At 48.7% G+C, this 27,909-nt stretch overlaps 1 protein-coding gene across 1 annotated transcript in view; it reads right to left on the reverse strand.

The window, feature by feature from the left end:
- The window catches only part of LOC144754176 (E3 ubiquitin-protein ligase TRIM39-like), a 121,788-nt gene that overhangs the window by 20,179 nt on the left and 73,700 nt on the right, over positions 1–27,909 (reverse strand). The window contains exon 5 of the mRNA XM_078641758.1: positions 22,336–22,388. Within this exon, the coding sequence (XP_078497884.1) occupies positions 22,336–22,388 (53 nt within the window). The remainder of the gene's footprint in view (positions 1–22,335; positions 22,389–27,909) is intronic.

The raw sequence follows: 27,909 nt of genomic DNA on the forward strand, positions 1-27,909 counted from the left end.
TTACATAAAAGATACAAACAGGAAAACAAATTGCAAATGTACAAGTTGTAAAGTCACACAGGGAAGAGATACAAATGGATAAACTCTAAGAATCACATAGGAATGGTAGTGAGTACAAAGGTCTACTACATATACTAGTGGTTAGAGTTATCTCTATATGCACATATATACAAATAGTAGATTTGCTCAGGATTCCATTTTACCAGCGATTCGGCTTGGACAAGTATATATCACATACTTACAGAGTGAAAAGAGAAATAAAAATAAAAAAAATACAATAAAATAAAAATAAAAAGGGGTAGAGAGCAGTATGTGGGGGAGAAAGAGTTGGAGGCTGAGATTGGTGAGAGGAGAGAGAGGGACCTGAGGGAGAGAAAGAGATAAGGCAGTCCAGCGTAAGTGAAATGTCTGAAGGTCAGCAGGATGGAATCCAAGGGACCAAAGGAAAGGACAAGAATCCACAAAATGTGGACTCGGGTCATGGGCATCGATGGAAACCATCTCAACATGGCAAGATGCACCCAGGACAAGAGCGACAATAGGAGAGGATCCCAAAATGGCAGGGCGCACACGAGTTCCAGTCCAAAAGTTATGAAGCCAAGTCCAAAGAAAACCAGGGAGCCGACCCAACGGAGGCAGAACAAGAGGGGAAAAGGAGCCAGACAGTCAAAAGGAGGAGCATCTTCAGTATTTGCACCTCCTTTCACCACTGCTGCACACACATGATCCCTGGTCTAAATGCTCCCACACTCCTGTATTAGGCACCACAGTCCACCTGTGTCATTAGCTGGAGGGGTGTTAAAACAAATCCCCAGGTCTCCTCCCAGCTTTCATGCTATCTTGGCTCTCCCAGGGGGGCGGTAGCGGCTCCGTCATGGTAGGGGGTGAGCGCTGTAATTAAAATCCTCTCCCAGTCGTTTAACCTGTCCCGCCCGTCCGCTGTGGCCACAGGCCTCCATCCACACACTGTGGTCGGGCCACACAGGCGGATGGAGGCTGCAGATCCGGCGATCACGGGCTGAAACAGCTGCGGGCACCCGCCGGGGAAGATGAAAGGGCAGCAGGGTGCCCGCTCCTGATGTCGGGGCCCCTGCATTGTTACCTCATAACGGGGGTCCATTTCACCCCCGCCCCCCCCCCCACTTCTACCTCCATTTCACCTCAGCCGCCATCTTGAGGTGTTATTGCCAGGGGCGATATCACAGCAGAGCAGCCGCTGGAAGTATTATCGGCGGCCCCCGCAGCAGATGCTGCTGATTGTCCCTTACAGATAATTTAGTGGGGCTTGGAGGGCTGCGCTAGGATGTTGTGCGCGGGGTTTCCACGGAGCTGAAGCTCCGGGCAGCCATGTTGGAATTGCCTCCTCGTGAACTTCCTCTGAGCATCACACGCCGAAAGACTGACTGCACTCGAAAGGAATTTAAGAAAGATTAGAAACCTGCCTACCTGGGTCATCTTCGGGTTGTCTGGTATCCTCCTTGCAAGTACTGAGGAGGACGCCCTGTTCATTGCTCTATGTGGGGGATCCAACGGTTTGTCTGTCCGCCGCTGGTAGACAGGGATAATGTGTGTAGTCTTGGTGCTAGCATCCAGTTGGTGCAGGGGGTGGGTCGCAGTGTTGGCACGTTCAGTGCCTGGTTGTGGGCACCAGTTGCCTACATTCCACATGTCTGGGCGGTGTGCAGGTGGGGGTCTCCTTGCGCTGCATCTGTGCGCTGGCGGCTGCTGGCGGTTACAGTTCGCTCGTTCTCGGGGGCGGTTGGGGAGGGGGGTGTCACACTTCACCGAATCTTGGTTGGGGAGGTTGTCACAGTGCTCTGGTTCTGGGTGGGGCAGTAGTTGTCTGGGAGGGGTGGGGGGACCGTTCACGGTCTTCGGGTGGGGCCAGTAGTTGCCAGGCTGTGCGGTGTTATCTTTCAGTGGAACAATTGGCAGTGGTACTTTCTGGGGCGTGTGTGTGTGGGGGGTCTCCTTACCTGGTATCGCGTGGGCGTAGTAGTTGCCGGGGGGGAGGGTGCTACTTTTCAGGGGCGCTATTAGCAGTACTTGCTTGTGGGGGAGGGGGCAGTAGTCCTGTGTGTAGGAATGCGGAGGGCTTGTTCCTGTCAGTGCTTCTGGGTGCCCCCATGAGTTCTCTGGGTGGGGCGGGTTGTTACCGGTCACTGGTTCTGAAGGGGTGGGGTGTAGTTGCCAGGGCTGGAGAAGGGTTTTGCCTTTCATCGCTTCTCGTTGGCAGCTGTACTTGCTGGGAAGGGGGTCTCTTCGTGGCTTCGGGTGGGGGCAGTCATTGTCCTGGTGGGGGGTGCTGCATTGGCGGGGACGGGTCGGGGCAGTGCCCCCTGGCTCTGGACGGGGGCACCGGTTGGCTTTGCTTTACATGTCGGACACATGTCGCTGCCTGTGGGTGGGGGTGCTCACTTTCCCTGGATGAGTTGGGCAGCCAACCCTTCCAAGATGGGATGAAAGCCGTCACAACCTGGATGAAGAACAGCTGCCTGAAACTCAACTCAGAGTAATCAGAAGTTCTCATCTTCTGCTCTGCTCCACCCAATGAAATTGGCTGACACTTGGTGGCCCCCTGCCATTGGAAACCCACCCACCCCACAGACCATCCACGTAACCTTGGCATCATACTGGATTCATCGCTCACAATGATTCGCCATAACAATGCCGCCTCCTCAGCCTGTTTCAACACCCTCTGCATACTCTGCAAAACATTCAAACGGATCCCCTCAGAATCCAGAAAAACGGTCGCACACGCCCTCATCACCTGCAGACTAGACTATGGCAACGCAAGCTCCAGACCATCCAGAACGCCGGAGCCAGGCTAATCCTTGACATCCCCAGGCACAACCACATCACCCAACCCCTCCATGATCTACACCGGTTCCCCATCACAATAAGGATAACTTTCAAGCTGCTCACGCACATGTACAAGGCCCTCTACAACATCGGACCACAATACCTCAACAACCGTTTCTCCTTCCACGCCCCAAAGAGAAACCTCCGTTGAGCCAATCTCGCCCCTGCCGCCATCCCACGCTTCTACAGGACCAGACCAGGTGGAAGATCCTTCTCCTACCTCGCAGCCAAGACCTGAAACAAACTCCCCCTTCACCTCCGCCGGAGCCCGACACAACACCAATTCAGGAAGGACCTCAAGACCTGGCTCTTCGAATGACCCTAACGGAGCTGCTCATACCCAGCCCCTTGAGACCCTAACGGGTGAGTAGTGCGTTTTACAAATCCCTGAATGATTGATTGTATAGTGTACTAGTCAGTACACTGCATTACATGGTACACAGCAAGAGAGCTACAAGAAAGGGTACTGTACTAGTCATTGCACTGTATTAGATGTTACAGAGTAACAGAGACCCTCTAAGGTACACTGGACTAGTCAGTACACTGCATTAGAAGATTCAGAGCAACAGAGCTACTACGAGTGTGTTGTACTAGTCAGGACACTGCATTAAATGGCACAACGTGACAGAGCTATTAGAAGGTACACCATACTAGTCAATACACTGCATTAGATGGTGCAGAGTAAGAGCGCTACTAGAAGATCTACAGTACTAGCCAGTACAGTGTCTTGGATAATATGGAGTAAGAGAGCTTATAGAAGGTAAATCGTACTCGTTTGTGCACTGTATTAGGTAGTACAGAGCGAAAGATCTACCAGGAGGTGTACTGCACTAGTTAGTACACTGTATTGAATGTTACAGAGCCACTCCATGACATACTGTACACGTCTGTACACTACTTTAGATGTTACAGAGTAACAGAGCTACTCCAAGGCATACTGTACTAGTCAGTACTGTATATTACATGGTACAGAGCAAGAGAGCTACTATAAGGTATGAAGTACTAATCAGTACACTGCATTAGATAGCACAGAGTGACAAAGCTACTCCAAGGTACACATTACTGCTCAGTACTCTGCATTATATGGTACAAAGAGAGAAGGCTACTCCAGTGTATACTGTACCAGTCAGTAAAACTGCATTAGATAGTACAGAGTGACACAGCTACTCCAAGGCATGTTGTACTAGTCAGTAGACTGTATTAGATGGTACACAATAACAGAGCTACTCTAAGGTAAACTGTAGAGGTAAGTATATTGCAATAGATCGTACAGATTAACAGAGTCACTACAAGGCATACTATACAAATTATTACTCTATATTAGATGGTACAGAGCAAGAAAGATACTAGATAGTGTACAGTCCTAGTCAGGACATTGTTTTGATGGCACAGAGTGAGAGAAGTACTCCAAGGTATACAGTACTACTCTGTACACTGCTTAATATGGGACAGAGTAACAGAGCTACTCCAAGGTAAATGCAAGAGCCAGTACACTTCAGTAGATGACACATAGTGACAGAGCTACTCCAAGGTATACAGTACTAGTCATTACACTGCATTAGATGGTACAGCGTGACAAGCCTACTAGAAGTCATATAGTACTAGTCAGTACACTGCATTAGATGACACAGAGTTACAGAGCTACTCCAACGTATACAGTACAAGTCAGTACACTGCTTTGGATGGTACAGAGTAAGAGTGCTACAAGAATGTATACTGTACTAGTCAGTACTCTGCATTAGATGGCAAAGAGTGACAGAGATACAAGAAGTGTACTGTACTACTCAGTACACTGCGTTATATGGCACAGAGTAAAAGAGCTACTCCAAAGGTATGGTGCACAGTAGAGGAGCTACTAGAAGGTATACAATGCTAGTCAGTGCACTGTTTTAGATGGTAATGAGTGACAGAGCTATCTGGAGTGTTACTAGCGATTCGATCACTAGGGACACGGAATTGACACGAGTGATGCGAGAATGCACCACAATCCTTGGAGCGGATCGGAGAGGGTCAGCTCCTGTGAGGCACTGCGAGGCTCCAGCCCTTACTCCGGCCTTGGAGCATTGCTAGAGCTCAGAGCTTGTACCAGCCTGCGCTGGCATCTCCACGGCTCCCCTCCGAAGAGGAAGTTGCCTGTGGGGTCCCAGCAATCCCTTGGCAGTGAGTTTTCAGCAGCAGGGCTCCGGCATCAAGACTCCGTTGTGGGCCGTAGTGGCGGTAGCGTGGCCCTGCGTGGGACATTTGCCACGCTCAGGCTCGCTCCATTCTGCATTTGCCCCTTTGCAGCTGGGATATTCAGGCTAAGTCAAGGAGTGCGGCTTGTGAACCGGCGAGGACACGAGCAAAGAGAAGTTAGTGACACTGGAAGCAACTAGAGCTGGGGATTATACTCAAGAACCCAGGAGGCGGGTGGTTGCAGGCAGTGGTATAACGCAGGCCCCCGCAGCCCCCACGGTGCAGGGGGGACCCCGGGCTGCAGGGGACTCCCTCAGCACAGTACTCAGGCCTGAGAGCTCCAGATTAAATCCAGAACGGGGCCTCACCATGTACCTTGCATGGGGGCCCCCTCAACTTTCATTACGCCACTGGTTGCAGGTAAGGCCAGTGCTGGGGTAATTTCCGATAGGCACGGAAGAGGCCGGCACAAGACCGGTGCGGGTTGCTCCTTCGGAGGTCCGCACCTGTAGCTGACCGTCCAACACACCAGTGGCCCAGGAAAAAAAACTCCCACTAATAGCCTGGCTGTGGCAAAGACTTGTGTGTGACTTTGCGCGTTCAAGTAACCATCGTGTGAGTACGTGGGGTGCGCAGTCCAATCTTTAAACCCCTGACAGCGCATAAAGTGAAAACCCATGAAGGTACTCACCACATGACGGCTATTATATTTACTCCATCAATTTAGATACTCAGTGTAGCGTGGTTGATAGTCCCACTAAGGGATGAGGAAAAACAGGAGGGGCGCCAATAACTGCTCGGCGTAGACAAAAGTGTTCCAATCAGTTGACTTTAAACAAAAATGAAACCCACGCAAGCAGAGGCTACAACAGAACAAGAAGGGGATTTACTTCAATTATACCAGAGGTTCCAACTACCAGCCAAATAGTACAGGGGAAAATGCAGACAAAATGAATTTTTTAAAATAATCCAGTAGCTGTTTTACTTACACATCGCAAAGAGGCAAGTGGATTACAAAGCCCGCTACGTACATTTTCACCTATTTCTTGGAAATAACACCCAAAACTCCGAAGATATCTCTAAAGTCTGTTACCGCCGCAGAAATTAAAACTAAAAAACCTGCCTTCCAGTGGGAGGACTGGGCGAAAAGGAGCTTCTGAGCCATGGAGAGAAGCCAAATTCAGGTGTTCAGCTCATTGAAAAGTCAGAATGAGTTAGAGATTTTGCAGTCTGAGCTGGATAAAGTTCCTGAGTGACTGGTTCTTAATTCCAATGGGCCACTGCCTATGTGTAATAGAGCCAAACACTGTCCTGACAAAGAGCAAGGTTAGGCAAGTGATAGTTGAGGTGTACCATACTTTTAACTCCAATGATAACGGCTTTAAGCCTCAACTTTCAGGCTTGGACGGCAAGGATCCTGTCCAGGGAACAAAACAGCAAAGTACCAATGGCATTTCTCTAATAGGGCTGTCGAATTCCATTCTAGTTCAGGGGGAAGACTCAATTGGATGAGACCTTTCCACTCACAGGTGGAGCCACCGGCAAAGCCTGTGTTGATACAGGAAGAAGGAATACCTCTGGCTGCCCCCCTTATCACTGACTCCAGACATCTCCCTACAAGCTGAAGTACTGGACCGCCACTCTCCTTGTCGGGGAGGAAACAACAACAATACATGGGATAGGTGGGAGAACATGGCGGCCGTGAACTGAGCGGTCGCTTGCTGATGCCGGTAGCTCTCCTGCTCTGCCATCACGCATCGTGTTAAAAATATCCATGGAGCTGTGATAAACCTTCGCCCAAGATAGCCCAGGCCAAGAGAAAACAACAACACCACTGTAGCAAAAAAGGCCACCTTTATTAAATAAGATCAGGCAATTATATTTCACTTTCCATAATTCAAAATATCACATTTATAACTTTTTCCGAAACCATAGAATTTAGAAACTCATGCCGAAACCAACAATTTAATTTTGAACATATTTCTATATAACTGTTTATATGCAAACACTTCATATATTTCATTTTATTAACCGCTTCAGCGCGGCGCGAATTTTCGCGCTGTGCTGAGCGTGCCATTGAGCCTATGGACTCATGACGGAACGATTCCGTCATGAGCACAGCTCAACCGGTGGGTGGGCCTCACAAAAAGGCTTAACAACTCTCCTCACGTCGCACTCCTAAATTGCTCCTTCGTTTTTCTAATGACGTCACCACCCCCTCGCGCCGCTAACCAACCCGCCAATCTGCACCTCCGGCCTGTACCACTCAGGCGAAAATCCTCTGGGGGAGAAACGCTATCGCTTCTGCTCCCCCCGAGGACCCCATTTTAGGCAGTTACTACTCCTTTAGTGTGCCTTTTACCTGCGCAGCCATCCGGGGATGTGTTATGGAGTTTCGTCGGACCTCCCGCGTTGTCTCTCGGCTGCCCTGGAACTGAGGCGGGGCAGGAGGTCCGCGGCTCTGGGCTGCTCCGAGGAGGTCTCTCCCGAGGTGTTTCCGGGAGCGTTACGTGTAGAGCCCGCACAGTGAAGGCGGCATCCATGGGGGTGAGGAAGATTGGTGCCGAGGAGATGGGGAAGAGTTGAGAGCAAGATTTTTACCGTGGAGAACGGTGATTGTATGCGACTGAAGGCGGCAATACAGGAGAGGCTGAGAAGGTATTGGGGCTCCAAGGAAATGGGTTGAGGGCGGTGAGGACAATGAGGGAACCCGGGAGACCCCTAAATCACCGTATTTCCTAAGACGGAAGGGGGATTCTGTCTCTGCCAAACCAGCTCTGACTTATTATAACCCACAGGAGAGCAAGCTAAGTGAGACGGGCAAAACAGGCACAACATCCAAAACCCCTAAAACCCCAAAAATCAAGCCAGTTAAAAAGGGTAGGAAACGTGGAGTATCACGAGAGCCTGAGACACAGGAATCCAGTGCAGGGAGGTTAGGCAGAGACACCAACAAGGCGCCCTTTGAAAATAAAGAATTACCAGGTGAAAAGTTAGAGGGCAGCATTGAAGAAAGTTCATTTCCCTATCGGGAGTACAAAGGAAAGGGTGAAAAAAGTATTAGAAAGAAGAGACCCCCTGTAGACGCCAAAATAAGAGTTACTCCCAAGTTTTAGATGTGGTAAAACAGGGTGAAGCTCTCAGGGAGGACTTTGGGCAGTCTGGGTTAGGAAAGCAGTCCACTTCTCTCCTAGGTATGGATGCAGAAAGACCCTCGCCCCTGCTCAATTCTGGCTTGGACCATACACCCATATCAGTGGCGACCTCAAACCCCTCTAATTCATCTGAGTTACCAGCTATGCAGACCGTTCAGCCCATTCGATCAAAAGAGTCTGGAATATCAGTAGTTATAGAACACAACACAGCTACAACCTTAAATGAGCAAATAAGGTGTGCTGAAGGGGTTAACCCCGTGGGAGAGGTTGTGAGAGATGTTGCCAGCAACAATAAGGAAATGGGGGCAGCCCTGGAAATGAGGGAAGCCCTGGAAGACAGACCTTCAGGGAACTCATTAGAGTCGCTATTTCTTACAATGGCTTCGGATATTAAAAAGGATTCGCAATCTGAGTCAAATCAGGGAGAGATCAGGCTCTTTTGCGAGTCACTTGAAAAAATACTTGACATCTAACGCTCAAGGACGGTGGTTTTAGAGAACTCTGTGGAAGAACTCAAATAAGATCTGGGAGCAGTTAAAGCGAATATTTCCACACTTAAGAAGGACGAAGCTGCACTTCGCGACAGAGTGGAATCGCTGGAGAACAATTCTAGACGCAATAATTTGCATCTCTTAAATGTACCAAAAGGTAAAGAGGGGGAGGATCTCAAATCTTTCATTGTTACCCTCATCAAAGACTTAGTTCAGATTGATGAATCTGAAGAAGAACTTAAGCGGGACATACAGCGAATACAAAGAGACCCCTTTAGGAGACACCCTAACAGAACAAAACGAGGAAAATTTTAATTAACTTTAATACCTTTACCTTAAAGGTAAAAAATACTAAGAGCAGCTCTCAAACAGAAATCTATGAAGCCGAGGCACTTTGCTTTTGAGATGAGGTCGGATCTCTCACGCATTACTCTGGATCATCAGTGGGAGTTGGGAAAAAGAATGGAAGACTTTAGGAAATTAGGGGCTGTCGTCCAACTTAGATTCCCAGCACAACTGAAAAGTATGTTTAACAACAAGATACACAATGTGCGTACGGTGCAGGAAGCGGATGAACTCCTGGAAAATCTAAAATAATTTACCTTGATATAAGATATAAGTATGCAAGATTCATCCTATTGGCAGGAGTCTGAGGGAAAGGAACCGGGTTGCAATAAGATATTCCATCGGTAAACTTACATAGCTCACATCAGGGTAGATATAGCTTACACTAGGAATAGATATGCGGATTAGGGCCCCTAATAGTACAGATTCATTTTCTTAACATTGCACCAGTAAAAGGCTAGAGTAGGGTAGCGTAGGGTTTACCGGCAGGCAGAATCTGGACTTGTCCAGGTAAATGGGGGTAGGGTTCTCCAGGGTGGGGAGGGTAGGGCTGAAGGGTGGGGTTGGGGTAGCACGGAAGGGGGAGCAGAGGGGTACAAAAATAGACTATATCTTAATCAGCAATGACTTGAGAGGTAATATCAAAGATATAGGCTTTATGACCCCCCAATTATCAGAGCATGCGGCCGTATGGATGGATTTGGATTTTGCTGGCAATGAACATCAGAGGGTTTGGACATTCGATCGCACACTCCTCCTAGATGAGGCTGTAACTGGCTATTTATCTCAGGAGATCAAATCCTTCCTAAATATCAACATAGGCTCAGCAGACTCCTTGGTAGTATGGGATACTTTGAGGTCATTTTTGAGAGGTCTAGTTACAAATAGGACTTCCTATAAAAACAGGCAGTATAGGGAGGAAATTGCGTCTACGGACCGCCAAATGAAGGAGGTGGACAAAAGTATTATTATTGAATCTGATCAAGACCTAATCCAAACATTAGCAGACAAACTGGAATCCTTGAATGCCCCTTTAGATGATATAGTTCAGACTAGAATTTCCAACAGGTGGGAGGTGAGCAAGCTTGCTCACTTTGAGTGTGGCGAGGGGGCCGGTAGATTACTAGCTTGGAAGGCCAAATTGGATAGAGTGGTAATTTGATAAAACAAATAGATATTGCACATACCAACAAATCAACGATCAAAGAAGAAGAGATAGTTGAAGCTTTCACACTTTCTTTAAGGATCTATATGATAAGGATAACGATATCGATAGCTCATCGGCACGGGATTGGTTATACCCGATCCATCTCCCAGTTTTGGAATCCACCAAACGAGAAAATCTAGAAATGGAAATTTCACAACAAGAGGTTAGAAAGGCACTTAGTGCCTGTAAGGCTGGTAAGGCTGCAGGCCCTGACGGTCTGCTGGCAGAAGTGTATAAAATTCTGGGAGAAGAGATAATTCCATTTATGACTACTATTTTCAATAAAATTCTGGTTGATGGGGCTAAACCACCTACCTCATGGGGTGAAGCTAACATCACACTGATCTTAAAACCAGGTAAACCTTCCACAAACTGTGGGTCATGTAGACCCATCTTGCTTTTAAACTCAGATTATAAGGTTTTTACCAGGATATTGGCCGATAGGTTAGGTGCAGTTGCAGGAGATCTGCTGCATACTGACCAGAAAGGTTTCATAAAAGGTAGAAATCTTTTTGACCTTACGCACTACTTCATCGGCGCGATTGACTTCACCTCTAGCTTCACACTCCCGTTGGCAGCAATGACGTTGGATGCAACAAAAGCTTTTGACAGGGTTAATTGGAACTATCTGACAGCTGTGCTCGAGAAATTGAATTTTGGGTCAAAATGTCATCGAACTATCAATCTCTTATACAGTGATACTTCGGCAAGACTGGTGATTAACGGTAAATTGACTAGACCCTTCCAGATTAAGAGAGGAACCAGACAGGGCTGCCACCTCTCCCCCCTCCTTTTTGACATGTATATAGAGCCGTGTGCTCAGTGTCTTAGGGAGGAGCCAGCCATTTTACCATTTAAGAGCGGTACTTGGGGGAGGAAGGTAGACCTGTACGCTGATGATAGTCTTATTCTTTCTTCAGATTTAGAGTCATCTTTCCCTCAAGTCATTAGTTTAGCTAGGGAGTTTGGCCTAGTCTCTGGCTATGAAGTCAATGCTGAAAAAAACAACATCATGACCTGGAACCTGCCGAAGGGTCGACATCAAACCAAAGAGGAGATGCAGTGTTTGGGAGTTAAAATCGTCCCTAATATAGAGAGGATTGCCATGACGAATCTTTTGAACATTCTGAAAGGGAGACAAAATCTAATGAAATCCTGGGCCCACCTTCCCCTGACTATCTTAGGTAGAGTCAATTTGATAAAGGTGACAATTCTTCCAAAAGCAACATTCCTTTTTAATACCATCCCATTACACTTTGAGAAACAAATAATTGATAGATTTCAACAATCTATCAATTCATTGGTGTGGGCCTATAAAGCAACTAGAATAGTTTTGAAAAAGCTAAAATGGAGAAGAGAAAAAGGTGGTCTTGCACTCCCAGATATTCAGTATTACGCGTGGGCGTTTCAATTAACCCACGCAAGAATGTTGCTAAAATCTCTAGACTCTTCAGGTAGAGGGAAGATGTTTATGGCCATGTTGGAACAGGCTGAGCTTCCACATGAAGGTTTTCTTTTCAAATATGGAGACAACAAATTCTTTAAAAAAGTAAGGCCGAAGGTTTTATTGGGTGTAGCTCAAACATGGGCTAGAATTAAAAAAAGTAACGGGTTTATAATGCCATTGAAGGTTAGCTCCGTTGTGGGATAGCCCGGGGGCATCAAGTTGCATGAAAGATATGCTGGCTGTCCCTTTAAATACTGCAGGGTTAGCAATATGGGGAGATTTTAGCGGCAGAGGGCTTTCTTCTAAAGTGGGCAACATTTAATGAGAAATTGGAAGAGTGCATGTCCAGATTTAAATATCTACAATTAAAGAGTTGGTCCCAGAATCTTAACAAACCAACTGGGCTGGGGAATACTTTAGAAGAACATGTGGTAAAAAAGCTTGCAGGGAAGAAGGAGGTATCATTCTTCTACTGGGCAATTGAGGAGGCCATTGATGGGGAGTTCAGCCTAGCCAGTGATTTGTGGGAGGAATCCATTCCAGAGATAGATTGGGTGAAGTTATGGCAAACTTCCTACAACACCTTGATCTCAGTTGTGAAGCCAGCCTGGCTGAGAAGAACCCATTACTTCACCATACATATGGCTTATCTGTCCCCGGCAAGACTTTCCAAGATGTCCAATGGTCCACCTGCTAGATATAAAAAATGCGACATGGAAAACGCCCCCGATACACATATGTTTTGGGCCTGCCCTGCCATTGCGGAATTCTGGGGAAAAGTTGGGAATACCTTAACGACTATTTTAGGACACACAGTGCACATTTCCCCGAGTTTAATAATCTTTGGCATACTTAGCGATATCACAGGCCCCAATAGAGGTTTTTAATTTTTTGCCATATTGCAGCCGCGGTGCGTCCATTGAGGCGTAGGGGCGTAGCCCCACTAAGCCTGGACGCACCATGGCAAGCTATTTAAGTATTATTAACCATTCACAAAAATTAGCGCCACAGCGCAGCGCGGGACACGGGGACAGGCGAGCGAGTCATGGTACTATTATTGTTATGCGGTGGCGGTGTGGTCCGGAGTGCGCAGGGGGTGGGGCGGGGCTGCTGGTCTGCTGCAGCTTGAGTGACAGTCTGCAGCAGGCCAGCAGCACTGTGTGCGCACTGCGCATGGTGGGCTGTGACTTGCCCGAGCATGCGCTGCAAACACCCAGTGAAGTTCAGCATAGAGAGGGGTCCGAAGGGGCCGGGGGTGCTGCTTCAGCCGGGCCCGGGTTTTACTAAGGCGCCAGGGCGAGTACTTAGTGTGCCCCCCTAGCCAATCCTGGCGCTGCATGATTGGCTGCATATATCATGGCCAATCACTGTGTGACTTCAGCATGAAGCCATGCAGTGATTGGCCATTCGGGAGTGGGACATGCGCGCCGTGACGTTCTGTCAGTTACTTCTAACAGACCTTTGTCGTTGTCGCCACGTGCAGAGCCAGCAGCCAGCCCAGCAGACGTCCGACGGTCCACACCACAAGTCACACAGTCACATCACAGAGACTCAGACACAGTAGGTGGGTGCGTGCTGCATATCATATGTTTTTAATTCTGAGAGGAGCGATAAGGGAGAGCGAACGTATTGCATGCGCGGAGAGATTTTAAAGGGGGAGCAGACCGGGAGCGTCAGCCCAGCATGGCCCGCCGGTACAAAGGAAAAGTTCATGGCCTAGCGGTCTTAGCAACAGGTTTATGGTTCGAGTCTCTTTAAAGGCTTTGGTTTGAGTTCCACGGCTGACAGTTATTTTCATGTGGTAAGCGTTAGGAGGCTAGCTAAGATAGCGCATTGGAAGCCATGAGCGCAGCTTCACGAAGGTCCAATAGAGTTGCTCCCAGTTCGGGACCGTCGACACATGATTGCCCACGTCTAGGAACGCTTTTAAAAGGCTGTGGAGCAAGCGCAGTAGAAAGAATTGAAAGTGCCGTCGGAGGGAAAGAGGCAGCAGACGGAGCTCTGGCACAGTATGGAGCGCGCACCAGGGCAGAGCAGGCGCAGCATTTCCAGTTTAGGCAGAAAAATGTGCGTGTGCTTTGCCTTTTTGTTACCGGCATGGAACTAAACCACGGGCTTTAAGGGGGATGGGGGACAGGGTCTCCAAAAGGGGGTATGGCCTTAGCAAATGCATTTGAGGTTGTGGGGCCTAACCGGCGATATGGCATGACCCGGGGGAGGCACAGTGTGCAGGCAAGCAAACCGGGGTGCTTGGCTAGTAGGTAGGTGCGTGCTGCATATCATATGTTTTTAATTCATTTCTGCTGCAGATTTTTGTATTGCCTGTGACTGTCACAGCCTGAGCCTCTAATAATAATAATACGGGCGGGGGCACATTTTCAGTGAGTCACAGGCTACTGTGACGGCGAAGTAACGCGTACAAGGGTGGGTGAGGGCCCTTCTCAATACCTAAATGTTGTGCAGCAATACATGGGATATTTTGCTTAGTACATTTCAAACTGTCCTCAAACCTTAACATACCAGTCTAGTAAGTCAGACATCTAGGTGGACTTATTGAATACAATGGCTCTCTACATTACCGCAATCAATTAGAATATTGGGGCATTAAATTCACTGGTCCAGAGGGCACAAGTTGATACACAATATGTTCCTGCTTGTGTCTGCAGCCCAGTTTTAGATAAACTGGCATTGCTTCCAAGAATTATAGAATCTGTTTTGGACAACATTAAGCTGCAGTTAAAGACAACTCCAAGAACTGTGGACATTACCACGCCAACCAACTCCGACAATTGTACACCAAATAATAAAGTTCTTGCCAAAAAAACAACACAATTAGGAAAGGTTATAGTGGAGCTGAGTGAAGTAATTTCAAAACACTGGGTCATTGGGGAAGCATGTGTTGGGCCAGTGTAGGTGCATGCGTTAAGTTAGTGTAGGTGCATGAGTTAAGTTAGTGTAGGTGCATGAGTTAAGTCAGTGTAGGTGCATGCCCTAGGTCAGTGTAGGTGCATGTGGTAGGTAAGTGTAGGTGCATGCCCTAGGTCAGTGTAAGTGCATGCGCTAGGTCAGTGTAAGTGCATGCGCTAGGTCAGTGTAGGTGCATGCGCTAGGTCAGTGTAGGTGCATGCGCTAGGTCAGTGTAGGTGCATGCGCTAGGTCAGTGTAGGTGCATGCAATGGGTCATTGTAGAAGCATGTTGTGAGGGTGACCCCGGGGCTAACCTTCCCTATAATCCGAGAACCCCGATGGAGACAGTATGGGACCCTTACCTCACGCAGGATGAAGAGGTCTCCGAAGCTGCACAGCTAACGGAAGCCTCTCCCCTCCTCCAGCAGAACCCCGGAAGTCGTCACAGACAACAAGGGCGGGACAGGAAGGCGAATGCTCCAATCAGAAACCACAATAGAAGGTCACGACTGGCAGAAAAAGCGCAGACAGAACACAGAAGACGCGCCAGCTCAGCAGGATCCAGGACCCGACAGCAGTGAGAGCGAGAAAGAGTCCAGGAGCAATGCCGACACCGAAGAACGCGAAGGAGAAGCCGCCGAATCGTGGAGTGAGGAGTGGTGGGTCCCGGAGGACGTGCGAGCCGCCACAACTCAGGAGAGTTGTGGCTCCCAGCGGTACGTGACAGGGACCGGGGACTAAGAGGGGGGCAGGGGTAGTATAACAAAGGGAAGGGGTGGGACACGGGTATTTTTGGTAAAGCTCAGCAGCGCAATCCACCAAAACACTGTTTACTATGCACACGAGCCCTTAGCCTGTATCTCCTTTATTACCTAGCCCTGAGTCGCCTGTAAAACGCCGCCCACAACTTGCCTTTCTACCCTTTTCCACATGGAGAACTTGGTGATGGTGCCCGCATAACCATAGAGCCACATACTGACCGCTACTTTTCTTTGTATTTTTTTTTAGATCATTCCGGGACCCAACGACCCTACAGAAACCCGTAATAGGTTTCTAGGAAGCCCAGCGACCCTACAGAAACCCGTAATAGGTTTCTAGGAAGCCCACGACCCTACAGAGACCTGTAATAGGTTTCTGGGCCAACTCAGAGTAGTCGAAAACAGATGGCGGAAGGCCACGAACGCCTTGCGAAGATCATGGCCAGGTTCCTAGAGACTGCAGAGTGAAAGGGAAGCCTTGCATAAGACTATCCCCAGTCAAGGACAAGCCCAAGAAGCCACCATGGGCAAACTGGCTGAGACCCTAGGGCAGCCCAGAGGGTATACTGTTCCTCCATCATTGGTGGTACAAAAATGCATACAAGGGGAAGATTCCGATTTTTTCCTCTCCAATTTCGAAAGGATGGCCCGGGCTGCTCAATGGCTGGAAGACCGGTGGGGACAGTATCTGGGACTCCTATTGAGCAGAGACCTACAGGCTGCTTATCAGGCTGCAAACCCCCTGGGACTCACTCCCTATCCTGACATTAAGCGTCGTATTATAGAGAGAATGGGTATAGATGAAGAGACCTATAGAATGCGACTACGTCAAATTAAAGAAGGCCCACAGGAGAATCCCCGGGCCCTTTGTTATCGTATTAAAGACGCCGCGGATCACTGGTTAAAACCTTTGACTGCTTCTAAAGACGCCATTGTAGAAAAGATATATTTAGAACAGTTTCTTACCTCCCTACTTCCTCCGATACAGAGGTGGGTTCGACAACACAGTGATCTTTCTCTGGACAAGGCAGTTGAAGTAGCGGCCGCATACTTCAGAGGCCAGGAGTTGCAGAAAGGAAAGGATGAGACCTCCTGGAAACAGTCCAATCACCCGTCAATAAGATCCACTCGTCCAGTCCTCCACCCCAAGAAAGCAGAGACTGTAACCATGATACCAAACCCCTTGCCGGTGATGCCACGACCTGCTGTTCCCTTTTGGCCTCAATGCTATCACTGTGGAACATTCGGACACATAGCACGAGCCTGCCCCCAAAAAGAAGAACCCATGGAGGTTGGTTTTACTAGAGTTCTATATTGTGGTCCTGACGAGACATCCCAGTCTTTTCATCGTCAAATCTCTATCAATGGAGAACCCAGAGAAGCCCTCGTTGACACAGGAAGTAAACAAACTCTTCTAAGACCCCATGTTGTCCCTGGTGGAACGCCAGTCACTAAGGGAGCAGTAAATATACAGTGTATTCATGGTGATTGTAAGACGTATCCCATGACTGATGTTGATATACAACATCAACCTTCCCAGACCCCCGTAAAAATGCGCGTAGGACTCCTTCCCCATCTTCCTGAACCTGTGATCCTGGGAACGGACTATCCCCACGTGAAAACCCTACAGGTGAACACAGAGAAAGAATTGAGGAAAGAAACACCATTTTTTCTGAGACCAATCCTGACTGGGAATTTGGGAAAGATAGAAAAAGCAAACAACAGCGAAGAAAGGAAAAGAAACAAGGAAAACCGCTCCTTGTGACACATCTAGAAACCCCTTTATGGGAACAGGACAGAAACTTTTGCTCTGCCCAAAGGGAGGACAGTACATTACAAGAGGCGTAGAGGCAAGCACAAGAAGAAGAAAATCCAGTTCAAGTAGGTCCCCAATTCTTTACCCATAAGGGCTTGTTATACCGTAAAGGAGGAAAAACACTACTCACTCAACTGTTAGCCCCTGTGCCCTTCCAAGAGAAGGTTTTATACTTTGCCCATAGCCATTTACTAGGTGGACACTTTGGTGGAGAAAAAACAGAAAAAGCTATCCTAGACAGATTTTATTGGCCAGGGATACACCACCAGGTTAGAAAATACTACAGGGAATGCACGATATGTCAAAAGACCAGCCACTCTGTCCCCCCTAGAGTACCCCTAAAACCATTACCCATAATCGATGTCCCTTTCTCCAGAGTGGGGACGGATATCATAGGTCCTCTTCTACCATCCAGGAGTGGGTGCCGATATGTCCTAGTCTTAGTAGATTACGCTACGAGATTTCCAGAGGTGGTCGCCTTAAGACAACCTAACAATACACAAATTGCTAAAGCAATGATAAATATCTTTACCAGGGTCGGTTTTCCAAAGGAAATCCTGACTGATCAGGGCACTCCCTTTACCTCTAGACTAATGAGACAGGTTTGTCAACAGCTCCACATTACACAGAGCCGTACAGCAGCCTACCACCCACAAACGGACGGATTGGTAGAGCGTTATAACTCCACCTTAAAAACCACCCTAAGGAAGTTACTAAACCTTGAAGCCCGTAAGTGGAAGACATGCTTCCCTTAGCGCTTTTTGCTATCAGGTGTAGTCAGCAAAAAAGTCTGGGTTATTGCCCTTTCGAGCTCTTATATGGAAGACCTCGATGTACCCTTATGGACATGGCTAGAGAGGAGTGGGAACAAGAAACCGATACCTCCAAACCACTGTTGGAGTATGTAATGGGTCTCAAGTCTCAATTGAATCAAATAAGGGAGGTCGTAAGTACAAACTTAGAACAAGCCTAAAAAATCCCAGAAGAAACAGTATGATAAGTCCATCAAAGAAAGGTCTTTAGAAATTGGGGACCAGGTCCTATTACTCCGCCCTTCCTCTGAACATAAGTTACTCAGTCAATCGCAGGGTCCCTTCAAGGTTATAGATAAAGTAACCCCAGTCACCTACAAATTAGAGATGGATCCCAAAGGTAACAGTACACACATTTTCCATATCAATTTATTAAAGAAATGGGAATGACCCAGTCCAGCATTGATGGCACAACCAACCCCATATCTGGCCGAACAAAGCATAGACCCAGAGTTGTCAGAACCCCTGAAACAGAGCCTAAGAGAGACTTTAGCCCCACTGCAAAAAGTGTTCTCCCTAACACCGGAGAAGACGACATTGGTAGAACACGAAATACAAACAATTCCAGGGAAAACGGTACGATTAAAACCTTACCGTATACCCGAAGCAAGGAGAGAGGTTAACCAAGAAATACTTAAATTGCTAGAAATGGAAATAATTGAAACCTCCAAAAGCGAATGGTGTTCACCAATCATATTAGTACCCAAACCAGACGGGTCCATAAGATTTTGCATAGACTTCAGAGAGGTAAATAAGATCTCACAATTTGATGCTTATCCCCTTCCTAGGGTTGATGAGATGGTGGAAAAACTCGGGAAGGCACAGTATGTCAGTACACTTGATTTGTGTAAAGGGTATTGGCAGGTGCCATTGAGACCTCAAGATCGGGAAAAGACTGCCTTTTGCACACCCCAAGGATTAGATCACTTTAAGGTATTACCCTTTGGCTTGCATGGCGCCCGACAACCTTCCAACGTATCATGAATAAAGTCTTACACCCTCACCAACACAATGCTGCTGCTTACTTAGATGTAATTATCATCTATAGTAATTCTTGGGAAGAACATCTTCAACATCTGACCCAAGTCATTCAATCACTAAGAGAGGCAGGACTATCCATCAACCAAGAGCCATTTAGCGGCGAGGTCCGTAAAGTACCTCGGATTTCAGTTGGGTGGAGGCTGTTTAAGAGAAGAAGAGAAAGTCGCCAGCAAAGCCCAATTTCCCAAAACCAAGAGAGACCTCAGGGACTTTTTAGGCCTGCTCGGTTATTACAGAAGATAATCCCTTGCTTCTCTGAAATAGCATTCCCCTTAACTGAACTACTGAAGAAAAATCACCCTGATAGGAATTTGAGGGATCCCTACCCTCTAGCATTGCAAGCATTTCAACAGTTGAAACATATCATCACCTCCAAACCTTTACTTATCAATCCAGATTATAGAAAACCCTTCCTGTTACAGACAGACGCATCCGATCATGGTATAGGTGCAGTGTTATCCCAAGAAGACTCAAACGGACAAGAACGTCCCATTCTTTTTATTAGTTGGAAGTTGTTTCCGAGAGAGGCCCGTTATGCTGTCATTGAAAAAGAGGCTTTAGCCATCAAATGGGCTGTGGAAGCCCTTAGATACTATTTAGATGGTAGGGAATTTCACCTATATACTGACCATGCTCCTCTTGAATGGCTTTCATGGAATAAAGGACACAATCAAAGAATCCTTAGATGGTTTCTGGTCCTTCAACCGTTTAGATACACGGTACACCACAGAAAAGGGAAAGAACATGCCAATACCGATTTTCTGTCCAGATATCCCTCTGAACCTTTTCTTGTACACAAGAAAGTTGGGGAAGGGGATGTGAGTGAGACCCCGGGGCTAACCTTCCCTATAATCCGAGAACCCCGATGGAGACAGTATGGGACCCTTACCTCACGCAGGATTAAGATGTCTCCGAAGCTGTACAGCTAACGGAAGCCTCTCCCCTCCTCCAGCAGAACCCCGGAAGTAACCCGGAAGTCGTCCCAAACTGCAAGGGCGGGACAGGAAGGCGAATGCTCCAATCAGGAACCACAATAGAAGGTCACGACGGGCAAAAAAAGCATGGACAGAACACGGAAGACGCGCCAGCTCAGTAGGATCCAGGACCCGACAGCAGTGAGAACGAGAAAGAGTCCAGGAGCAACGCCGATGCCTAAGAGACCGAAGGAGAAGCCGCCGAATCATGGAGTGAGGAGTGGTGGGTCCCAGAGGACGTGCGAGCCGCCACAACTCAGGAGAGTTGTGGCTCTCAGCTGTACGTGACTGGGACCGGGGACTAAGAGGGGGGCGGGGGTAGTATAACCAAGGGAAGGGGTGGGACACGGGTATTTTTGGTAAAGCTCAGCAGCGCAATCCACCAAAACGCTCTGTTTACTGTGCACACGAGCCCTTAGCCTGTATCTCCTTTATTACCTCGCCCTGAGTCGCCTGTAAAACGCCGCCCACAACTTGTCTTTCTACCCTTTTCCACGTGGAGAACTTGGTGATGGTGCCCGCATAACCATAGAGCCACATACTGACCGCTACTTTTCTTTGTATTTTTTTTAGATCATTCCGGGACCCAACGACCCTACTGAAACCCGTAATAGGTTTCTAGGAAGCCCAGCGACCCTACAGAAACCCGTAATAGGTTTCTAGGAAGCCCAACCATCCTGCAGAAACCCGTAATAGGTTTCCAGGAAGCCCAGCGACCCTACAGAGACCTGTAATATGTTTCTGAGCCAACTCCGAATAGTCGAAAGCCTTTAAGTTCTGAGAAGCTGCCTCCACCCTAGCCACTTCTTTGTTTTTTTTTAAGTCTAAAGACGGTTTACGCCAAGAATCATGTGTTTCTAAATTTGGCAAATTACTTTAATAAAATCCCACTATTAAACATACAGCCTCCTCGCTTCTGCTTCCGACCATCCCTCCGACACATGTGCTAGGCCAGTGTAGGTGCATGCGCTAGGTCAGTGTAGGTGCATGCACTGGGTCATTGTAGAAGCATGTGCTAGGCCAGTGTAGGTGCATGCGTTAGGTCAGTGTAGGTGCATGAGTTAGGTCAGTGTAGGTGCATGCCCTAGGCCAGTGTAGATGCATGCCCTAGGCCAGTGTAGGTGCATGCCCTAGGCCAGTGTAGGTGCATGTGCTAGGCAAGTGTAGGTGCATGCCCTAAGCCAGTGTAGGTGCATGTGCTAGGCCAGTGTAGGTGCATGCCCTAAGCCAGTGTAGGTGCATGCCCTAAGCCAGTGTAGGTGCATGCCCTAGCTCAGTGTTGATGCATGCGCTTGGTCAGTGCAGGTGCATGCGCTGGGTCAGTGTAGGTGCATGCCCTAGGTCAGTGTAGGTGCATGCGCTGGGTCAGTGTAGGTGCATGCGCTGGGTCAGTGTAGGTGCATGCACTGGGTCAGTGTAGGTGCATGCACTGGGTCAGTGTAGGTGCATGCACTGGGTCAGTGTAGGTGCATGCACTGGGTCAGTGTAGGTGCATGCGCTGGGTCAGTGTAGGTGCATGCGCTGGGTCAGTGTAGGTGCATGCGCTGGGTCAGTGTAGGTGCATGCGCTGGGTCAGTGTAGGTGCATGTGCTGGGTCAGTGTAGGTGCATGCGCTGGGTCAGTGTAGGTGCATGCGCTGGGTCAGTGTAGGTGCATGCGCTGGGATCAGTGTAGGGGTATGCGCTAGGTCAGTGTAGGGGCATGCGCTAGGTCAGTGTAGGTACATGTGCTAGGTCAGTGTAAGTGCCTGCGCTAGATCAGTGTAGGTGCATGCACGGAGTCAGTGTAGGTGCATGCAATGAGTCAGTGTAGGCGTATGCCCTAGGTACGTGTAGGTGCATGCGCTGGGTCATTGTAGAAGCATGTGTTAGGTCACTGTTGGAGCTAGACCTCTGTAACACAGAATGTGTTATGCAGTAAAGTCCGAATTCTGAGGTGCAATTCCATTTTGTGTGTTTTGCACTTCCATGCCATCCCATATTATCCCACCCCATAGCACATCACACATCCTATTATGAAGATGAAGTTCCATACCATACCACCATAACATTCCATGCCATACCATTCCTTAGCACACCACAACAATACATGCCATCCCATTGAATGCAAATGGCCATTTAATACCATCCTATCCCATTCAAAACAACACCATCCCATCATACCATATTATACCATGATCCCAACCCATAGCACACCACACCCTCCCATCCAATTATAACGTTCCAAACCATACAATCCCATCACATACACACTATCCCATACCATACGAACATAACATTGCATACCATACCACACGCTTTTCACGAACAGTAACATAGAGAGCTACTCATCACAATGATATTTACCTTTATAAATCTTCACCACCATCTCTGGGCTTTGAATCTTCACATTATTACACCTGTAATAACACACACATCATCTTTGTATTAAACAGCAATGACAACTACAGGAACAAAGGATGAACTTCACATACAAGTACCGTATTTGAAATGATATTCAGTATTCAGAGCAGCGCCTGCGACTAGAGCTCAGTGTGAGTTACTGTTCATACATAACAGTCAAAGCTCCATCGATATCCAAAAGTACCTTTAATATCTTGTGACAAGATGTTGGTGTTCTAAGACAGTAAGCTCAGTGAGACCAGCGTGCTTCATGTGATGCTATGGAGTGCCTCAGCGTGGGTCTTCTAGGAGCGGCGGTTAGCTCAGTGAGAGGGGGGCAGAAACAGGTTACATCTGCTTCTAGTGGAGTCTTGTGTATATACTTGATAAATACCTTCTTAACTGAGGTCCACGTGTATTCCTACTAGTACCTACAACAAAACACTACCACACCCAACCCCTGCCAGTGTAAACCGTGCCACCATCCTCTACAACCAAGATGTTGGGTTGCCTTAGTGGGATATATAAGGAAAATTTGAACCCAGACCCCTTAGAAATGAAAGATTGGTTGCAAAACAAAGATTTCCCTCATCTTACGGAACAGCAGATTTAAGGCCTTAGGGGAAGGATCACAGAGGGAGAGATCAATCAATCAATCAATCACTGCATATATAAAGCGCGATACATACCCGTGAGGGTCTCAAGGCACTGGGAGGGAGGGGGGGGGGGGGCGCTACTGATCGAAGAGCCAGGTCTTGAGAAGTCTTCTGAAGGCCAGCAGGTCCCGAGTCTGTCGTAGGCTGGTAGGGAGAGCGTTCCATGTCCTGGCGGCGAGGTAGGAGAAAGATCTGCCGCCGGCGGTGGTTTTCCGGATACGAGGAACTGCGGCGAGGGCGAGGTTGGCTGAGCGGGGGTTTCGGGTGGGGGTGTGGAAGCTGAGTCGGTTGTCGAGGTATGTAGGTCCGGTGTTGTGTAGGGCTTTGTGTGCGTGGATGAGGAGTTTGTAGGTGATCCTCTTGTTGACGGGGAGCCAGTGCAGACCTCTCAGGTGGGGTGTGATGTGGCTGCGTCGGGGGACGTTGAGGATCAGTCGTGCCGAGGTGCTCTAGATTCGTTGTAGTCTTCTCAGGAGCTTGGTTGTTGTTCCTGAGTAGAGGGCGTTCCCGTAGTCGAGTCTGCTGGTGATGAGTGCCTGGGTGACATTTTTTCTCGTGTCGGGAGGGATCCATTTGAAGATCCTGCGGAGCATGCGGAGGGTGTTGAAGCAGGACCCAGAGACGGCGTTGACTTGCCTGGTCATGGAGAGGGTGGAGTTGAGGATGACCCCCAGGTTGCGTGTGTGGTCTGTGGGTTCCGGGGCTGCGCCTAGCGATGTGGGCCACCAAGAGTCGTCCCAGGCTGATGGGGTGGGTCCGAGAATGAGGACCTCCGTCTTGTCTGAGTTCAGCTTCAGTCTGCTGTCCTTCATCCAGTTGGCTACGGCCTTCATTCCTCTGTGGAGGTTGGTTTTGGCAGTGTGGGGTTCTTCGGTGAGGGATATGATCAGCTGGGTGTCGTCGGCGTAGGAGATGATGTTGAGGTTATGTTGTCGTGCAACGTGGGCGAGCGGTGCCATGTAGATATTGAACAGCGTCGGGCTGAGGGAGGATCCCTGTGGGATGCCGCAGATGATCTTGGTGGATTTCGAGCGGAAGGGTGGGAGTCGGACGCTCTGGGCTCTGCCGGAGAGGAAGGATGTGGTCCAGGCCAGGGCCATCTCTTGAATTCCGGCGTCATGGAGGCGTGCTGATAGGGTGCGGTGGCAGACTGTGTCAAAGGCTGCTGATAGGTCCAGGAGGATGAGGGCGGCTGTTTCTCCTTTGTCCATCAGGATCCTGATGTCGTCAGTGGCGGCAATGAGGGCGGTCTCAGTGCTGTGGTTGCTGCAAAAACCAGATTGGGAGGGGTCCAGGATGTTGTTGTCTTCGAGGTAGCGGGTTAGCTGTTTGTTGACAATCTTCTCTGTCACTTTAGCCGGGAAAGGGAGCAGGGAGATGGTCCGGAAGTTCTTGAGGTCCTTGGGGTCCGCCTTGGGCTTCTTCAGAAGGGCATTGATCTCGGCGTGCTTCCAGCTTGCCGGGAAGGTTGCTGTCTCGAAGGAACTGTTGATTGTTTGTTGAAGACGTGGTAAGGACAGGGGTCGAATGGGGATCCGGAATGGATGGAGTTCATGGTTTTGATGGTGTTTTCTTTGCTGACGTTGGACCAGGCGGCTGGTGGTCGCAGGGGTGGTGGACTCTATGGTGGGTGCGGGGGTGTCGGAGTTGAAGCTGTCGTGGATGTCGGTGATCTTGCGGTTAAAGAAGGTGGCCAGGGAGTCGCACAGCTCTTGTGATGGTGGAATGGTGGGATGTCGTTGGTGTTGGAGCTGGGGTCGGAGAGTTCTTTCACGATGCTGAAGAGCTCTTTGGTGTTGTGTGCGTTGTTGTCTAAGTGGTCCTTGAAGGTGGTCCTCTTGGCGGCCCTGATGAGTTGGTGGTGTCTGCGGGTGGCACTCTTGTGGGCTGTGTGGCTGTCAGGTGTTCCGTCGTGGAGCCATTTCTTCAGCTTCCGACAGGTGCGCTTGGAGATCCAGAGGTCTTCGGTGAACCAGGCGGCTTTCTTGTTGGTGTGGTTGGTTGTGGAGGTCTTGAGAGGGGCGAGGGTGTCGACGCAGTCGTTGATCCACTGTTTGAGGTTGGTTGCGGCGGTGTCTGGGTCGGTGGGTGGTCTCAGGGAGAGGGTGGTAGTCAGTTGGTCCTTGGTGACCTTGGCGTGGCAGCTGTTGGGTGCGGTGGTGTGTTTCCTGAAGGTGAAGTGGACGCATCTGTTGTGGGTCCAGTGGGGTTCGGTGGTGTGGTTGAAGAAGACGTGGGGGCTGGTGGAGAAGATGGGGTCCAGCGTGTGTCCAGCGGCGTGGGTGGGTGCCGTCACGAGCTGTTTGAGTCCGAGGTTGGCAAGGTGGTCGATCAGGGCGGTGGAGTTGGCGTCGTTGTTGTTCTCGAGGTGGAAGTTCAGGTCCCCGAGGAGGATTTAGTCCGTGGAGGCGAGGGCGTGGGTGCTGACGAGGTCGGCGATGGTGTGGCTGAACTGTGGTCGTGGTCCGGGAGGTCTGTAGACGAGTGTTCCTCTGAGGGTGGTGTTGGGGTCGGTGTGGATCTGGAAGTGCATGTGCTCGGCGGAGGTGAGGGTGTCGTCGGTGTCGGTCGAGATTCTGATGGTGTCTTTGTGGATGATGGTGATTCCCCCTCCCACTCCGTTGGTGCGGTCTCTGCGGGAGATCTTGTAGCCCTGTGGGATGGCAATGGCGATGTCTGGTGCTGAGGTGGCGTTCAGCCAGGGCTCCGTCAGGAAGGCGACGTCGGGGGTGGTAGAGTCTAGGAGGTCCCAGAGTTCGATGGAGTGTTTGCGAGCGGAGCGAGTGTTGAGGAGGATGCAGCAGAGGTGGTTGGGTTCTCTGGTTGGTGGCTTGGTGGGCTGGATGCTGGTGAATCTGCAGTTCCGGCAGGCGAAGGGCCATTGGGTGCGCTTCGGGGTGGCCCGGTAGCAGGGGTGGTCTCGTTCGGTGTTGAGTGCGTGGAGGGTGCTGGAGTCGTAGTGCAGTCTGGCGTTGCGGGGGGCACGGGGTCCAGGGGTTCTGGCGCTGGGCGCGGTCCAGGCGCGATGGACGCAGACAGGCTTGCCTTTGGCTCGCCTTCGGCGCGGCCTCCATAAGAGTCCAAGTGGGAGGGAGGGGCAGCTGGGAGGTGGGAGCGGGGCGGCCAATGGGCGAGGGCAGGGGATACAGAAAGGGACAAGCATTTGCAATGCAATAGGTCTCGCATTAGGAAAGTTTGAGCTATTGGCATTGTAAATGACACATTTTTTATTTATGTGTTGGTTTTTGAAAATAGCAAAATTAATAGCTTTGTCATTTACTATGCCAACAGTTTTAAGTTTCGCAAATGTGACACCTGTAGCATTTGTAATGCAATATGTGTTGTATTTACGTGACTTAGATGTATTGATATTACAAATAACAATGGCTTTTAATTTTTTTAAATAATGAATACTTAAATAAAATGTATTGTAATTTATAATGGCAATAGCTTAAACTTTTGTAAATAACTTTTGTGAAGATTATGTTGTGTATTTTATTGTGACGAAAATCCAAGAACAGAAGTGAAATATTAACATCTTTTTGTGACATTTGTAATAAAGCTTGAAACGTGAGAGAACATATTTGAACCAGTTATTGTTGAATGGTTGCACAGATTGATGCTGTGGTGGCGCGGAGTGATGTTGTGGTGGCGACGAGTGATGCTGTGGCGTTGAGTGATGCTGTGGTAGCGCATAGTGATGTTGTGGTGCCCCTGAGTGATGCTGTGGTGATGCTGAGTGATGCTGTGGTGATGTGATAGATAGATAGAGTGAGGGCGATAGCTAGTTAGACAGATAGATAGAGTGAGGGCAATCGATAGCTAGAAAGATATATAGATAGATAGATAGAGTGAGGGCGATAGATAGAGTGAGTGCGATAGATAGATAGACAGATAGAGTGAGTGCGATAGATAGATAGACAGATAGATAGAGTGAGTGCGATAGATAGAGTGAGGGCGATAGATAGATAGACAGATAGATAGAGTGAGGGCGATAGATAGATAGATAGATAGAGTGAGGGCGATAGATAGATAGATAGATAGAGTGAGTGCGATAGATAGACAGATAGATAGAGTGAGGGCGATAAATAGATAGAGTGAGGGCGATAGAGAGATAGCGATAGATAGAAAGATAGAGTGAGGGTGATAGATAGAGTGAGGGCAATAGATAGATAGAGTGAGGCCGATAGTCAGATAGATAGATAGAGTGAGGGCAATAGATAGTGAGGGCGATAGATAGATAGATAGAGTGAGGGCAAAAGATAGACAGATAGAGTGAGGGCGATAGATAGACAGACAGATAGAGTGAGGGCGATAGATAGACAGACAGATAGAGTGAGGGCGATAGATAGACAGATAGAGTGAGGGCGATAGATAGACAGACAGAGTGAGGGCGATAGATAGATAGAGTGAAGGCGATAGATAGATAGAGTGAGGGCAATAGATAGATAGAGAGATAGCGATAGATAGATAGAGAGATAGAGTGAGGGCGATAGAGAGATAGAGTGAGGGCGATAGATAGATAAAGTGAGGGCGATAGATAGATAAAGTGAGGGCGATAGATAGATAAAGTGAGGGCGATAGATAGATAAAGTGAGGGCGATAGATAGATAGAGTGAAGGCGATAGATAGATAAAGTGAGGGCGATAGATAGATAAAGTGAGGGAGATAGATAGAGAGATAGCGATAGATAGATAAAGTGAGGGCGATAGATAGATAGATAGATAGATAGATAGATAGATAGATAGAGTGAGGGCGATAGATAGAGTGAGGGCGATAGATAGATAGAGTGAGGGCGATAGATAGAGTGAGGGCAATAGATAGATAGATAGAGAGATAGCGATAGATAGATAGATAGAGAGATAGAGTGAGGGCGATAGAT

Source organism: Lissotriton helveticus, chromosome 5_1, assembly GCF_964261635.1.
Source record: "Lissotriton helveticus chromosome 5_1, aLisHel1.1, whole genome shotgun sequence".
Classification (NCBI taxonomy): Eukaryota; Metazoa; Chordata; class Amphibia; order Caudata; family Salamandridae; genus Lissotriton; species Lissotriton helveticus.